General features: G+C 39.6%; 1 protein-coding gene across 1 annotated transcript; it reads left to right on the top strand.

Annotated features, from left to right (window-relative positions):
* The first annotated feature begins 6,318 nt into the window (after nt 1–6,318).
* On the top strand, nt 6,319–12,488 carry LOC121873426 (ubiquitin carboxyl-terminal hydrolase 15-like). The gene is made up of 13 exons (XM_042377006.1): nt 6,319–6,535; nt 6,898–6,945; nt 7,192–7,293; nt 7,661–7,744; nt 8,035–8,118; nt 8,351–8,539; nt 9,136–9,248; nt 9,643–9,757; nt 9,991–10,095; nt 10,533–10,703; nt 11,105–11,235; nt 11,454–11,549; nt 11,847–12,488. Exons 1-13 carry the CDS (start codon nt 6,515–6,517, stop codon nt 12,076–12,078), a joined length of 1,491 nt encoding a protein of 496 aa, XP_042232940.1. The 5' UTR covers nt 6,319–6,514; the 3' UTR covers nt 12,079–12,488.
* The last annotated feature ends 1,562 nt before the right edge of the window (nt 12,489–14,050 follow it).

Below are 14,050 nucleotides of genomic sequence, written 5' to 3'. Positions count from 1 at the left end.
CCTCACCTCCTCATACTTCACCTCACCCTCCTCATACTTCACCTCACCCTCCTCATACTTCACCTCACCCTCCTCATACTTCACCTCACCCTCCTCATACTTCACCTCACCCTCCTCATACTTCACCTCACCCTCCTCATACTTCACCTCACCCTCTAGTGTGTAGGGAAGACTGGTAAAAATAATAATAACCTCAAGTTTTGTCCATAGGCGATAAAGGTCAAATAATGGATGAAAAGGTTAAAGCCAAGTTTGTAAGGGAATGTAGTCTTGATACACGGTGGCGGAGTGGTCATTCTACTGGACTGGTTGTATATCGTTCGCGGGGTTCGAATCCTCATTAAAGTGGCAATATGTGAGTGATATATCCAATGTTAGAGGAAATATTATTAGTACAGAAATATCACAGCTAACTTGTTACATTAAAACTCAAACAGCTTCACAAATATCCAAATCACAGGGGTAGCTCCACCTTTCCCACCTCACCTCAACGCCTACCTGGTCACATGGTACCTTAACTCATAATACCCATAAGTTAAACCTGGCTGGTAATAAAGGTTAAAGTGCTATGGAAGAACCTCATGTGTTGGTGTACCCCTCGACTCCACCAGGAAATAAATAATGAAAAGACTAACACGACTTTACACTGTGTCTGTACACTCTCGGGGGTCTAGCGCCTGTGTTGAAGATTTGAACGATGACCACATACAGAGAATAGCTATAATGATAGTTTCCTTCCAGTAAATTTTCTGTAAATCTCCTCTGAAGATCATCAAAATCACCTCTTAACTGAACGCCGTCACACACACACACAGACACACACACACACACACACACACACAGACACACACACACACACTTACGATGAGAACCCAAGTAAGGAATTCAATTAAATACAACTGAGGTCAAAGTTACTCCTGAAGCAGCTATCATCGTTCAGACTAGTCGAGACGATCATTCAATCATAGGTGTCTTTTCTGGCTCTCCTACACCGAGGTCACTAAACTTAACCCAACACTTCGTTCATCTGCAGTACTCCCCAGACACATGGTGTGATTTTTCCCTCGCAGTATTTCCTTGTGACTGAGAGTAAAATATTGCCAAACTAACTCCACACCTGTCGACAAAACTTTCCGCTGCCTCGTCACTAGACTGGCTGTCACGAGTCGGCCAATATTCCGCCTCGATGTTGAAGTCAAAGCAAATTGTATTTAATCCCTTTTAGGGCGTGAAGTAGACGTAAGGGCGGGTCGAGGCTATATTGCCGCCAGCCTTCCTAGATTAAAACGCTTTTGACCCATTTCCATTGTAAAAAAAAATATATACATCAACAGCGGACGATAACAAAAGCCGTACAAAATAAGAGTCCCCCAAAGAAGGTCTTGATGTTACTCGGCTGTTCCTCCTTCAGTCTAACGCCGACCCAGGAAATCTTAGGGTGTTTGTGGTGTTTGTCCAGTGTGTGTCTAGAGTGACGGTGCTTCAGGTCTCTGCTGGCTGATGTTAACCGACTGAAGGGGAGTGTTGGAGGACCTAAGCTTCCCTTAGACTTGTCCAAATGTGATAATGTGTGAATCAGGCGATATATTGCTGACCTGACCTGACCTGTAATTACCAGCCTGCCCTTCCCTCCACCCATGAGGACACTACAGTATGTCACCCGCTTGTGTTCACTGCCTGTGAGTGTGGCACTTACCATGGGGGAAGTAAACGACCTCTGTGTGTGTGTGTGTGTGTGTTGTCGAGTGATCCTCTTGTGACTGTGGCTCCCTGGTGGTGACGTCATGGTAGGAGGCACAAAAGGCCTGTGTCTGTCCGAGAGAAACAAGTGCAAGAAAGGATATCAAAGACAAATTAACATACAACCAAAAATATACAGATAAATCAGTTACTGTTATTATGTAATGAATTACTGTCACATCTTACTTGGTGTTCTGTTATGTGATGGTGTATTCTTTTACGTGGTATTAACGTAAGATAACGAGGGTTGCGGTGGCAGAGTGGACACAAGACTCGTGTTGGCGTATACCAAGATCACAGTAGCGTTGAACCTCTCAGCGGGTCGTTAAGGTACACACTCTACCTGTCAGATGCTGGTAATTACTGTATTGTCTTTACATTTTGAGGGATCACGTGAGAATTAACCTTCCCAAAGCTTTTTTCACATTGAGTTTAACCACCCTAACGCTAACCTAACTCTCCACCTCCAAAAAAAAAGCTTTCTAGGGAATATGATCGATTGTTCATATAATTCACCAGATATGTTAAAAACTTCCTCATTTTTTTTTTGCTCTAAAGGCTTACAACAACATTCCTTCTCTTAAAGCCATTGCTGTTTCATTAAATATTCTTTATATATTTGTAGTTGTAACGTGTGCAACTGTTGCATGAAAATTGGATTCGTCAGAAAAATGTTGTCACTCAAAGCGGAAATAAAAAATAAAAACTTTAATTAAATGAAACTGTCAAAACCTGATTCTTTTGTACCGATGCATAATTCATCTGTGTGTGTGTGTGTGTGTGTGTGTGTGTGTGTGTGTGTGTGTGTGTGTGTGTGTGTGTGTGTGTGTGTGTGTGTGTCTACAATGTTTCCGACGCTTCTCATTTCCTCTCTGTTATTTTCCTTTCCATCTTGAATATAAAATTGAAATTGAAAAACAAAATATATTGGATGTTCAGGACACCACCTCCCCCACCCTCACCCCAGGGACACCACCTACCCCACCCTCACCCCAGGGACACCACCTCCCCCACCCTCACCCCAGGGACACCACCTCCCCCACCCTCACCCCAGGGATACCACCTCCCCAACCCTCACCCCAGGGATGCCACCTCCCCCACCCTCACCCCAGGGATACCACCTCCCCCACCCTCACCCCAGGGATACCACCCCCTACCCTCCCTCACCCCAAGGACACACAGAGTTAACATATAGGAGACAGAACAGTGTACAGTAACTATGAACACAGACTTAACCAAATAATAAATTACTCAACAAACAACAAACAACAAACTCGGTAAACAAAGGGAGAAATTCTTAATAAACAATGATGTGTATTATGACATTTCAACTTCTTAAAGATCACCTAAATCATGCTAATCAAAAACTTTTTAAGAGAAATGTAAATCAAGTTATCATTACTAAATCAAGTAATAACCTTTCCAAGTTAGTGTAATTTAGGAAGGCGCTGAGATGTGTCGTCGTTAGCTCAAGTGATGGTTTAGGTCTACTGTACTGGGCGCTACCTAACATCACGTAACATCCAGGAAGGTGAGGTGATCTGAAGGTGGTGTGGTAGTGTTGTGGTGATGGTGTAGGAGATGGGATGTTGTGGTGGTGATGTGGAGGTGTGAAGGGTAAAGATGTAATGGTGGTATGGAGTTGTGGTGATGGTAGCGTAGTGTGGTGGTGACTACTAGACGTGTACGAGCTCTTGATTGTACCTGATCAAGTGTCAGTGTTGGTCAAGGTTGAACTTTAAGGACCTCTAGTGAGATGACCACCCGGTAACTCCTGGTCTTTACGTGTGACTGAGTAATGCCCTTTGAGGTGCTTATAACCTTCTACTAAATCATTCCTTACCCTTCTGGAGTAAAAAATCCTATAAGAGACTCGAGATCCTATCATGTGTAGGATCTTACCTATTGTAAGTTCTCTACCTATTTGTGTCACGTTATAATACATGATAGAAGAGGTGATAGGCATACTTAAAAGTGATTGTAGGTTCTATAGGCATGAACACACTGTATACTAAGCCTTCGGTGCACAAGGAGGCAGCATGGCCGGTAGTGCACTCTACCGCCTTCACTTCCCCAAGTTGTAAACATAGGAACCCATTTCCAGCTGGGTGAACTGAGAGTACCAAGGAATCGAACTCGAACCATCAACCCATGCAACAGAAAGCGAGCTCTGTATCCACTCCACCGCTGCACTTCATAGGTATACTTATAGGCACCATGGTGGCTGATGGGGTGACACCAAGATGTCCAGTACTTGCCAACAGTGTGTTATAGAGAAACGTGACTGACCACCCAAGCGGCTAACGGAGACGATCAGTGACGAAGAGGATAAAGTAAAGCAAAATACGAATGAACTCTTTTAAGATCCATGTTTAAGACCCCGTGTGTGTCTGTGTCCAGTACCAGCCAACAGTAAGCAACAGTGAACTGCCTGATCTCTAGGTCGACTTGTAAGGTGGGAGGCTGAGAAGAGGCTAAGGAATTAAGCAGATACGAAGCGCCTCTTTTTGGGCAACGATTACATGAAAAGTTGACATTAATGGAGTATCATAGAAATCAGGATAAACAACAGATGAAATAACTTGAAATATAAGCATACAGTCGTGACATAGGTAAGAAAAGTCATCCATAATCATACGAAACAAGAATTTAAGTATGTTACTCCTTTACTAAAATTTTCTTTGTTTAATAAATAAAGAAAATGTATATTATTTTATGGCTAACTATAATAGATTTGAAAGCTAATTTGGGTGTAATAAATCTTCACAATGAGCGTAAAACTTCTTCTGTAGTAAAGTAACTATTTAAATAAACCGTAATGGTCATATGATTATTTCAATAATTAATTTTACTTTATCCTTTTTGCCACTGCTCGACCGTTACTTCGCCTCACTTCTTTTACTTCCGTTTGTAAACTTTTCTTCACTTTACTTTCCGCTTGTAAACTTTATTATGGTCCCTCTACCGTCAGTATTACGTGTATCCTCCACCCACTCACAGTACCATGTTAGTAGTAATGGTAATAGCGGTAATAGACAAGGTAGTAGTAGTCATGGTAGTACTACAGACGAGCAAGGGGGGACCTAGTTGAGGTGTATAAGCATCTCAGGGGACACTACTCAGTTGAGTGTCCTTACTTGGAGCTGGCGGACGCTCGCCCCACAAGGGGTCACAGCTCAAGATTGAAGCCGCAAGTCCAGAAAACCGTGAGGGCAAACTTTTTCGGAGTGAGGGTTGTAAACTCTTGGAACAATCTACCAGAGAGTGTTGTGACGGCACCGAGTGTGAGTTCTTTTAAGATAAGACTTGACCAACACTGGAGCGGGTTCAGGTACATAGTAATCATGGTAGTCTTACAATCACCGTTCACTCTTCCCACTGACGTAAATAATTAATCTCTCAGATAGGAATTTGAAGGGGGTAACAAGCAGTTCCTCTTCGTCAACAAAGAAACACATCGGATGAATTCTCTAGCCATCATAGCTGCCAGTTGTACCACATTCTCAAATTATTTGTTGATTAATTTATTTATAAAAATGGCTGGTAATATAGTATCAACCACTGGTATGTAACTGTTTGAATGCGTGTATCCAGTATCAGGAAACGCTATCAGTTAATCAGGTATATCTTATCGTTAGCTTACCTCCCTACCTCCTACGTGGCGGAATACAGTGATGGCCCTACACTGAGGAATAGCGTTGTGTCGTTGTGTGGTGTGCTTATGTAACCAGATATATAAATCTGAGTTAGTCATTACTAATATTATCCAGTGAGATTTTTTTTCTGGTAGTTGTGTTAGAAAGAGTAACTTTAATTAATGAACAGAAACGAGATATGAAAATTACGAATAATTGAAATTTCAAAAGAATGAGAGAAAGTTGACTGAAGACTCGGAGGTGTGAGGGTCCATCTCCTCGGTCAAGATGGAGGGTCGTGACGAGGTTAGTTGATTTACTGAAACTGATAGAGAAAATTGATGTCATAATCGGCAGAATTTGTTTCTGTGTTTAATAATTAGACTACCATTAATATTATTATTGATTCATTTACATTTTAATTTTCATCTATTCGCTTTCATGAGTATTTTATTGTCTCTTGTTAAAGTGTTGAGTTCATTTACGTGTTTCTTTTGTTTCCTTCGCAGTGCAACGTGACAATTGTTGACTCAACATCAACCATTACAACAACAACAACAATGGTACCAACAACGACAGAAACAATAACATCAGCAGAAACAACGTCAGCAACAACAATATCATCAGCAATGACATTAACAACAAGAGAAATGACAACAGTCCAAGCTCCTCAACTACCACCAACACCCACAGGAGCTCCAACACCACCACCACCATCAACAACACCACCACCAACACCTATAGGAGCTCCAACACCAACACCACCACCACCACCAACAACCACACCACCACCACCAACAACCACACCATCACCGGCAACAACAACAACAACAACACCACCACCATCACCAACAACACCACCACCAACAACACCACCACCACCATCAACAACACCAACAACAACAACAACCACACCACCACCATCACCATCAACAACACCACCACCACCATCAACAACAACACCACCACCATCAACCACACCATCACCAACAACAACACCACCACCACCAACAGAACCAGTAACAGGAACAGAATTACCCCCAACAGCTAAACTACAAACACCATTAACAGAAACACAAATAACGGCACCAAGTAATGTATATCCAACAGAATCAACAGAATTAGATACATCAACAGAAATGCAAAAGTTACCAACAGAGGTGAGATAACAGAGAGGGGGGGGGAGGGTGATATTAACAGGTGTACTAATTAAAGAGGAATATCTACCTGAAGATTAGACACCCAAGGTTATTTCATCATTAGACTAACCAACTCAACTCTAACCTAACACCTCTAGGTAACGTCAGGGTGGGGTGGGAGAGGTGTATAATCTTCAGGTGATAAGATAGAACTGTGAAAATATCGCTACACATCACTGTCATAATATTAATAAATTATAAAAACATTTCCAAACTTTTAATTAATATATTACCGTTTGCACAAAGTATCCAAGAAAATACATATAACATTTTTTTTAAGTCATGCTAAATAGATATTAATAAACTCGTATTTTTTTTTACAGGATGCGGAGATGATGGATATAGACGAGGAACCTCTGTGGAAGGATGCGGTAAGTACAGTTGACTAAACCATCAAAGATACCATATACATGATTATCATAAATGTTCATGATATCCAGTTTTCATCAATAAGATAATTATGAAGATTTGATCACAGTATTTATATTAGGTTGAGATGACTGGACAAGCATAAGGCATAAAACAATCGAACGTATAGCTACCTATCATCATCGCTACAGTAAAACAAATAATCAAAAAACAATTGAATCTATAAATGTTTGTTATTCTTGTTGCAGGAAATAAAGAAACTAACAAGGCAAGTGAAAAACCAGCAACGAGAAATGGAGAGGATGAAGGAAGCATATTTAGAGGAAAACAAGTTCCGGAGAAGTTGTGAAGTGAGTGTATTCAAACGCAACTTTTATTACGTGTACTCTTAGTGCTGTTTTCATTTTCTAATTTTCCTAATATGTATTTTTTTCTTGTATTTATGTATTCTCCTTTATTTCTTGTCTTTTTTGGGTTTATTGTTGAGATTTATCTTTATTTTCTTCTCATTATATTTTTCGTTATTACTTTTCTCGCTTCTCCATTTTATGTCTCCATCTCTTTCTGTTACACTTACCAAATATAAATTAAATCCTGCTTAAAATGTTATAAACTGTATATATGAATATTAGATAGATATTCAGTAAGACCTATCTATATATGTTGATTGGAAAATGTCTAAACGTTAACTAAGAATCAATCTACTAATTGTTACAGAAACGTATAAGGGACTTGGAAGTAGAATTAAACGCCACTAAAACTGACAATAACTCGATTAGAAAAATGGAACAGTATTATATGGTAAGTCAGGTTGAGTTTATCATGAATGACTGTTTTCCATAGTTATACTTTGACTATATATGTGTTCTTTTTTGTTATGAGAATTTGTACACGTTAAGAAGATGAGAACAGTTGTCATAAATAAAACTAATAATATCAAGACGTCATAGTGCAGGTTATCCTAACGTGTTTCTTATATACGGTATTATTAAACTAAAGAGTCGGGTGTTCAGAGGTGACCGTAAATGAAGAATGCCATATCAGTCATCATGCCGAGTTATATTACAGTATTCATAACTTATAACCGACAGGCTTTGGCGATCAGTTGGCAGACGCAGTACAACACTGTACTAGATGCCTACAACAAGCTGGAGGATGATTTCACTAAATATAAGGTGAGGAATGGCATAGAAGAGGAATTGTATTGAATATTAAAAGAACAGCTGAAGATTTACCCCCCCCCCCAGCTTATTTCACCTTAAGATTAACCACGCTAATTCTAACTTAATCTGATCTCCCAAGTAGCAGCATAAGGAATAGGGTGTTTGATCATCAGATGAAATAAGGAGTTGGGGGTTAATCTTCAGGTAATCCAATCAAATTAATTATCTTATCACATTTCGCCAGGTCTACGTTGAGAAGAAGGCACAGGATTTAATGGCCGGTGGAAATAGCCCGAATACCGCCAGAAATCAGCATCCTCTTCAGGAGGAAATTCCTCCAAATGTCCAGAAGATTCGGTCTGTTTCCGCGAACAGTAGTTGGGGTGAGCCACGCTCCACCTCCCACTCGGCTGGATCTCGTGCATATGACGCTGTGAGTTGTGTCTTGTTTTGAAGACAGGAATAATTATGGACAAAATTTTAACACTCTTTCTCCCTTGGCCAGCCATTAGCAGGTGTTGAGAGCCGTTAGCAGGTGTTGAGAGCCATTAGCAAGTGTAGGAACCCACAGCAGGCGTAGGGGGCCCATAATAGGCGTAGGGAGCCCACGGCAGGCATGGGAAGCCCACAGCAGGCGTAGGGAGCCCACAATTGATGATGGTAGCCATTATTAAGTGTCGGGAATAGTAACATATATTAATAAACTACAAAGCCATTATGTTGTTAAAGGGCGAGCCCATAGTGTGTGTTACAAGATAAATACATTGTAATTATCAAGAGCAATAATGAACAAGTGCTGTGAGTGTTGTCAGTAAGAGAGAACACAATACAACTAGTGTAGAACAATGTACAGTTGCCAACATAAGTCCTCCCACAGCCCTGTGTAGCAGGGTTGTGGGAGGACTTTTGTTGGCAACTGTACATGTAGAGAGAAACAACTAAACCTAACTTAACAACACCTGTCAAACAAAAGAAATCCAACAAACGTTATTATATGAAGTGTTGCGATGAAGTAACCTTGTGTTGCAGATGCTGCCGTCTGGCCTGAAGAATATAGGCAACACTTGCTACATCAACTCCGTGCTCCAGTGTCTCTTCAATGTGTATGACTTCAGTTACCATTTTATCTATATGGGATACAAGTAAGTTTTTCTAAGTAATTATCTTTATCTTTCAAACCAAGTATAAGTGTGTACAGTACAGTAGTGTGATTTGCTGAAGTATTTTGATATTATCTATGTTTAATATTGAGATATAAGTATGTAAGTATCCATCACTTATATAAAACTATATTAAGTGTTCTCAAGTATCTTCACTCATATGGTATTAAGGGCGATGGCATATCGTGTGTTGGAGGCTAGAACTACACTCGACAACCTTCACTAATGTAAAGTTAGGTGATCATTCACAGCTGGGTAAACTGAAGAACCAGCACCTTGAAGTAATGAACAAATACTTAATGTTGGTTATTAATGACAACCTAGAGATCTATCCGACTGAAAACTTTTAAACGTGTACTTTCCGTTTGACGTGTAGACAGGACCTCAACAGAGAGAATAAGCTGAACGCCGAAGTAGTTGATGTGATCGCCCAGATATTTCAGGCACTGCACAACAAGACACCCACCGACACCTACCTGCGTAAGTTCAAGGTGGGTATAAATATATCTGTTGAATTAATGAAAAAGCAGGAAAGGAGGATAGAGAAAGCGAGAGAAAAACACACAAATTTATAGGGGCTTCTTACACGATAATTGTCACACATCACACAAATATATAATAAAAAAACACACACCGATACCCCCTCAGACATAAAATCATTGAACGTGCAAAAAAAAACAGCAAAAATTATAAAATTAACAAGATCGTTTCCTTTTATCGCCAGGATGTTCTTTGTAAATGCGATGAGCAGTTTGTAGGGTCTGGCCAACAAGACGCTCACGACCTGCTGACTGTGGTGTTGACATGTCTACATGAGGCACTTACCACGGTGGGTCCTCCTCTCTGGTTCTGTGTGTGTGTGTGTGTGTTTGTGTGTGTGTGTGTGTGTGTGTGTGTGTGTGTGTGTGTGTGTGTTATTCTCAAGATGTGAGGAATTACGAATAAAACCTTTTGTGTGTATGTTTGCAAATGGTTACATGTATATTACAGGAAACATGTGCCAGGAATCTCATAACTCTTCTTCTACATTGAAAAAAAATTTAAATCCAAGTTTTCTTCCTTTTGCTTTTATAAACTGCAATATCCTCCTGATGAATTATAATGTAACAAGTTTTTTCTCTCTCAAAACCTATAACTTTCCTCTACATTCTTAAACCTCACGACTCTATATTTTCTCCCTCTAAAACTGAACGAATTTCAATTTTTTTATCAAAGAAAACTTATAAAATCGTCTAAATTTTCCCTCCTTCTCCTCATCTCTCCCAGGTCCAGGATCCAGCTAATGACTCAAGCATCTCCATTGTTTCTGATATCTTCCACGGGCTGCAGGAGTCTACCATCGTGTGCCCCAAGACCGGATCAGTCATCTCCCGCACTCGAGAGACCTTCAACAGTATAAGTCTCCCGGTCGACATGCTCAAGGACTGGTCTCTGGAGGTCAGTTCATCTGATAGAAAATAGATACTTAAGTCACGGTTAAGTGGTCATTTAGGTTTCTAATGGCCTTAGTGGTGTTTCAGTTGAGTTTTATGCATAGTACGGTACGTGTTAATGAAGTGATATTGATGGTTCAATACTACATTATTCAGGAACTACTTTATTCAAGGTTGTGTGTGTGTGTGTGTGTGCAAAGATAACGTTTATCAACATGTCATTGTACCCAAATTTCAGTTTCATGCCAAATTTAAATCCTTGAACCAACCCTAACACGTACATAAATTTACATGGGTTGGTGATATCCCAGCTCACACACACACACACACACACGTTTCAATAGCAGCATCCTATAAATTCTGAACCTCTAACATGACCCCTTAATCTTGCTGTTGAACCCGTAGGAGCTGATAAAAAAACACTTCGAGGATCAGCGTATCGAATGGGAGTGTGTTGACTGTGGCACCTTACACCCTTGCAACCACACCACCATCCTCGTCACCCTACCTATTATCCTCATCATTCACCTGAGCAAGTAAGTCTCTCATTATGATCCCCATTCTCACAGAGGCACCAGATAAGTTTGAGGACTCATTGATAGCAAATTATTGGTTCACATCTACACGCCTGAGATCCATCCCTTAATCTGTATGTGTATGTATGTTCTTGAAAAAAATGTCTAAGTTTGATTCTGTATCTGGTTTTAATTAATTATTGATAACCGTGCTCATGAGGGTCAAACTTTATGTCCAGGTACACTAAGCGGTCGGTTAGGGGGCAGAAAAACTTGGTGCATTATCCCGTGGAAGGTCTTCGTATCAAGAGGCGCCCCACACACGACACTGTCAGGTAACTCTTTGTTGTCTTTCAAATGTGGCATTGTTTTTTAATATTTTTTTCGGAGGGTAAATTCTTGTGTGTGTGTGTGTGTGTGTGTGCGTGTGTGTGTGTGTGTGTGTGTGTGTGCGAAGCTGGCAGTATTGTGGTACTTACAAGAAAGATAAGAAGGATGGATGACTTGTTTCAATTCATAATATAAGTGTTAAGATATTTTCTGATGTCAATTTTTAAAAACTTTTCTTATTTTCTTTTTTTTTATAAACTTAAAGTAATAACAATCATTATGGATCATGTCTTCTTTTGCAGGATAGCAAATTACAACCTTGTGGGTGTATGTCACCATCGAGGAACTGCCAATGCAGGCCACTACTTCGCCCTCTGCAAGAAGTGGGACGACAATAATTGGTACTTGTATGACGACAGCTACGTGAGCCAACTTCGCAGCCAACACCACGCCCCCGACACCGCCCACATACTCTTCTACAAGGCCATGACTGAGAGCTACCCTACACAGATCCCTCACACTAACTCGTCATGAATACCTTAAAATGTTTATTGTTTCGGTGAAGTATTTTTGTAATTTGGGGGAATTTTTATTAATAGTCATAATCCAATGATGATTTTGCTTAATTATCTATAAGTTTTTAATCCACTTAAATTCACACAAACAGAAAGCCTTTTTATTTTTCAAAATGGCAACACTGCATTGTCAAGTCTTCTGAACTCGGCCTCTGATGAAACATAACAAAAGCTCAACTACTGCCGGTGATACTGTTGTGAAATATTTTAGGTAAGCGTAGATAAATACCTCTGTTGTTCTTAAAAAGCTAATAGGGCGTGGCTGTAAAAACTGTGCCGTTGTGTTAATGTTCTTATTATGTAAGGTATCGTTATGTAAGTAATTTGATCAAGTTGTTTGGGAGGAATTATATATATATGAATATAAAATTTTATTTATTGATGTTTGACCTACTGTTAGTTGATATTTTCGCTTTTCTGACAAGGGAGATTTTTTTTTTTTCTTGAAGCTTGGTGAGCATATATTGTACCGTAGTCCAACACGTCTAAAAGAGCTAATTTTTTTATTGGATTATATGTTATTTGGTCACCCACTTCGGTTTTTAATGAAGGAAGGTCAAAATGGCTATCTGGTATAGAGACACCTTACAACAAGCACAAACACACGCACACTGTAAAGCAAGTTATCTAAAAAAGCATCAGAATCTCTACGACCAGAAAGAAAGTTAATATTAGTTCCCCGAGATTATTTGTTTACTTTGCTTTACATTTATATTATGGACAATTTATCGACAGCTCTATATAAATGACTAACATGAGTAAATTTTCGTTATTTTGTCATTGTTGATGTTGCCCCTTGTGTTACGGGGAGGTCTCTGTATTGAATAAAATCATGTGGCATGCTATATTGAAGGGATTAAACGCGTTTTCTATGTTATTAAATACACTATTGTTTCAAATATTTATTTTATATAAGCTAGTGAAGAGTTAATTTCAGCAAGTAGGTTTATTACGACTCCTGATAAAGAAATTGTACTAATATTGACGAGTACACTGCCGACGCGTTATCTGTTCTGAAGTTTATATTCTTCTATATTTTCATCAGGTCGTAGCATTAGGCAATAAGCGTAGATAAGACAGTGTCGCCTCTACATTAACTCCATCAGCACAGTTACGTAAGAGATTTAGGCATTTATCCCCCTCCCTTCTTTATCGTCACACTATCCGACCTAACATTGAAAGAAATGGAACGAAACCTCGGTAAAACTTCCCATTCTCATTACAGATTCATCCACCTCTAAGAAGAAGAATATCTTGAGCAACATCTGTTAATAATATAAAATCAAGTGTAAACAGTAGTCTTGGTTTGATGGTCTTGAGTCAGTGGAAAATTACCACTTAGGTTTGATTGTGTGTGTGTGTGTGTGTGTGTGTGGAGGGTTATCTGTGTGTGGGGTTGCGTGTGTGTGTGTGTGTGTGGAGGGTTATCTGTGTGTGGGGGTTGCGTGTGTAATAATAATAATTAACGGTTTTATTGAAAGAGCTTACAGCCAGAAGGCTGAAAAAATATACAGTTACATATTTGGGGAATGGGTTTGAATTACAAATAATATACAAGTAAATATAAGGATACAAATAAGACATATAATAACTAGATGGGGAAAAGTCAAACTACAGTGCATTTTCAATATAGTGACAGTAGAAGGAGTAGTGTGTGTGTGTGTGTGTGTGTGTGTGTGTGAGGGAAGGAGGAGGGTTGTCGAGTTAATACTCAATATGTGTATATACTGTATATATATATATATATATTACTGGAGTAACTTATTGTATGGTAATTGGGCGTGTTTTATTGGGGGAAGAGGTATATCGCATATATGTAAGAGAAGATTCTATAACAAAACACACATAAACACATCCACACACACACACGCACACACACACACACACACACACACACACACACACACACACACACACACACGCACACACGC

The sequence above is a fragment of the Homarus americanus genome, unplaced genomic scaffold (assembly GCF_018991925.1).
Source record: "Homarus americanus isolate GMGI-L3 unplaced genomic scaffold, GMGI_Hamer_2.0 scaffold34739, whole genome shotgun sequence".
Classification (NCBI taxonomy): Eukaryota; Metazoa; Arthropoda; class Malacostraca; order Decapoda; family Nephropidae; genus Homarus; species Homarus americanus.
The sequence above is the reverse complement of the archived record's forward strand: the minus strand, read 5'-3'. Positions and strand labels throughout refer to the sequence as shown.

What these genes read in the sequence shown, in the direction of transcription:
- LOC121873426 (XM_042377006.1), top strand. Translation starts at nt 6,515, where the DNA reads ATGCAAAAGTTACCAACAGAG. An exon ending in GATCTCGTGCATATGACGCT is followed by an intron (nt 8,540 to 9,135) that starts GTGAGTTGTGTC and finishes CTTGTGTTGCAG; the next exon opens with ATGCTGCCGTCTGGCCTGAA. An exon ending in CCCACACACGACACTGTCAG is followed by an intron (nt 11,550 to 11,846) that starts GTAACTCTTTGT and finishes CTTCTTTTGCAG; the next exon opens with GATAGCAAATTACAACCTTG.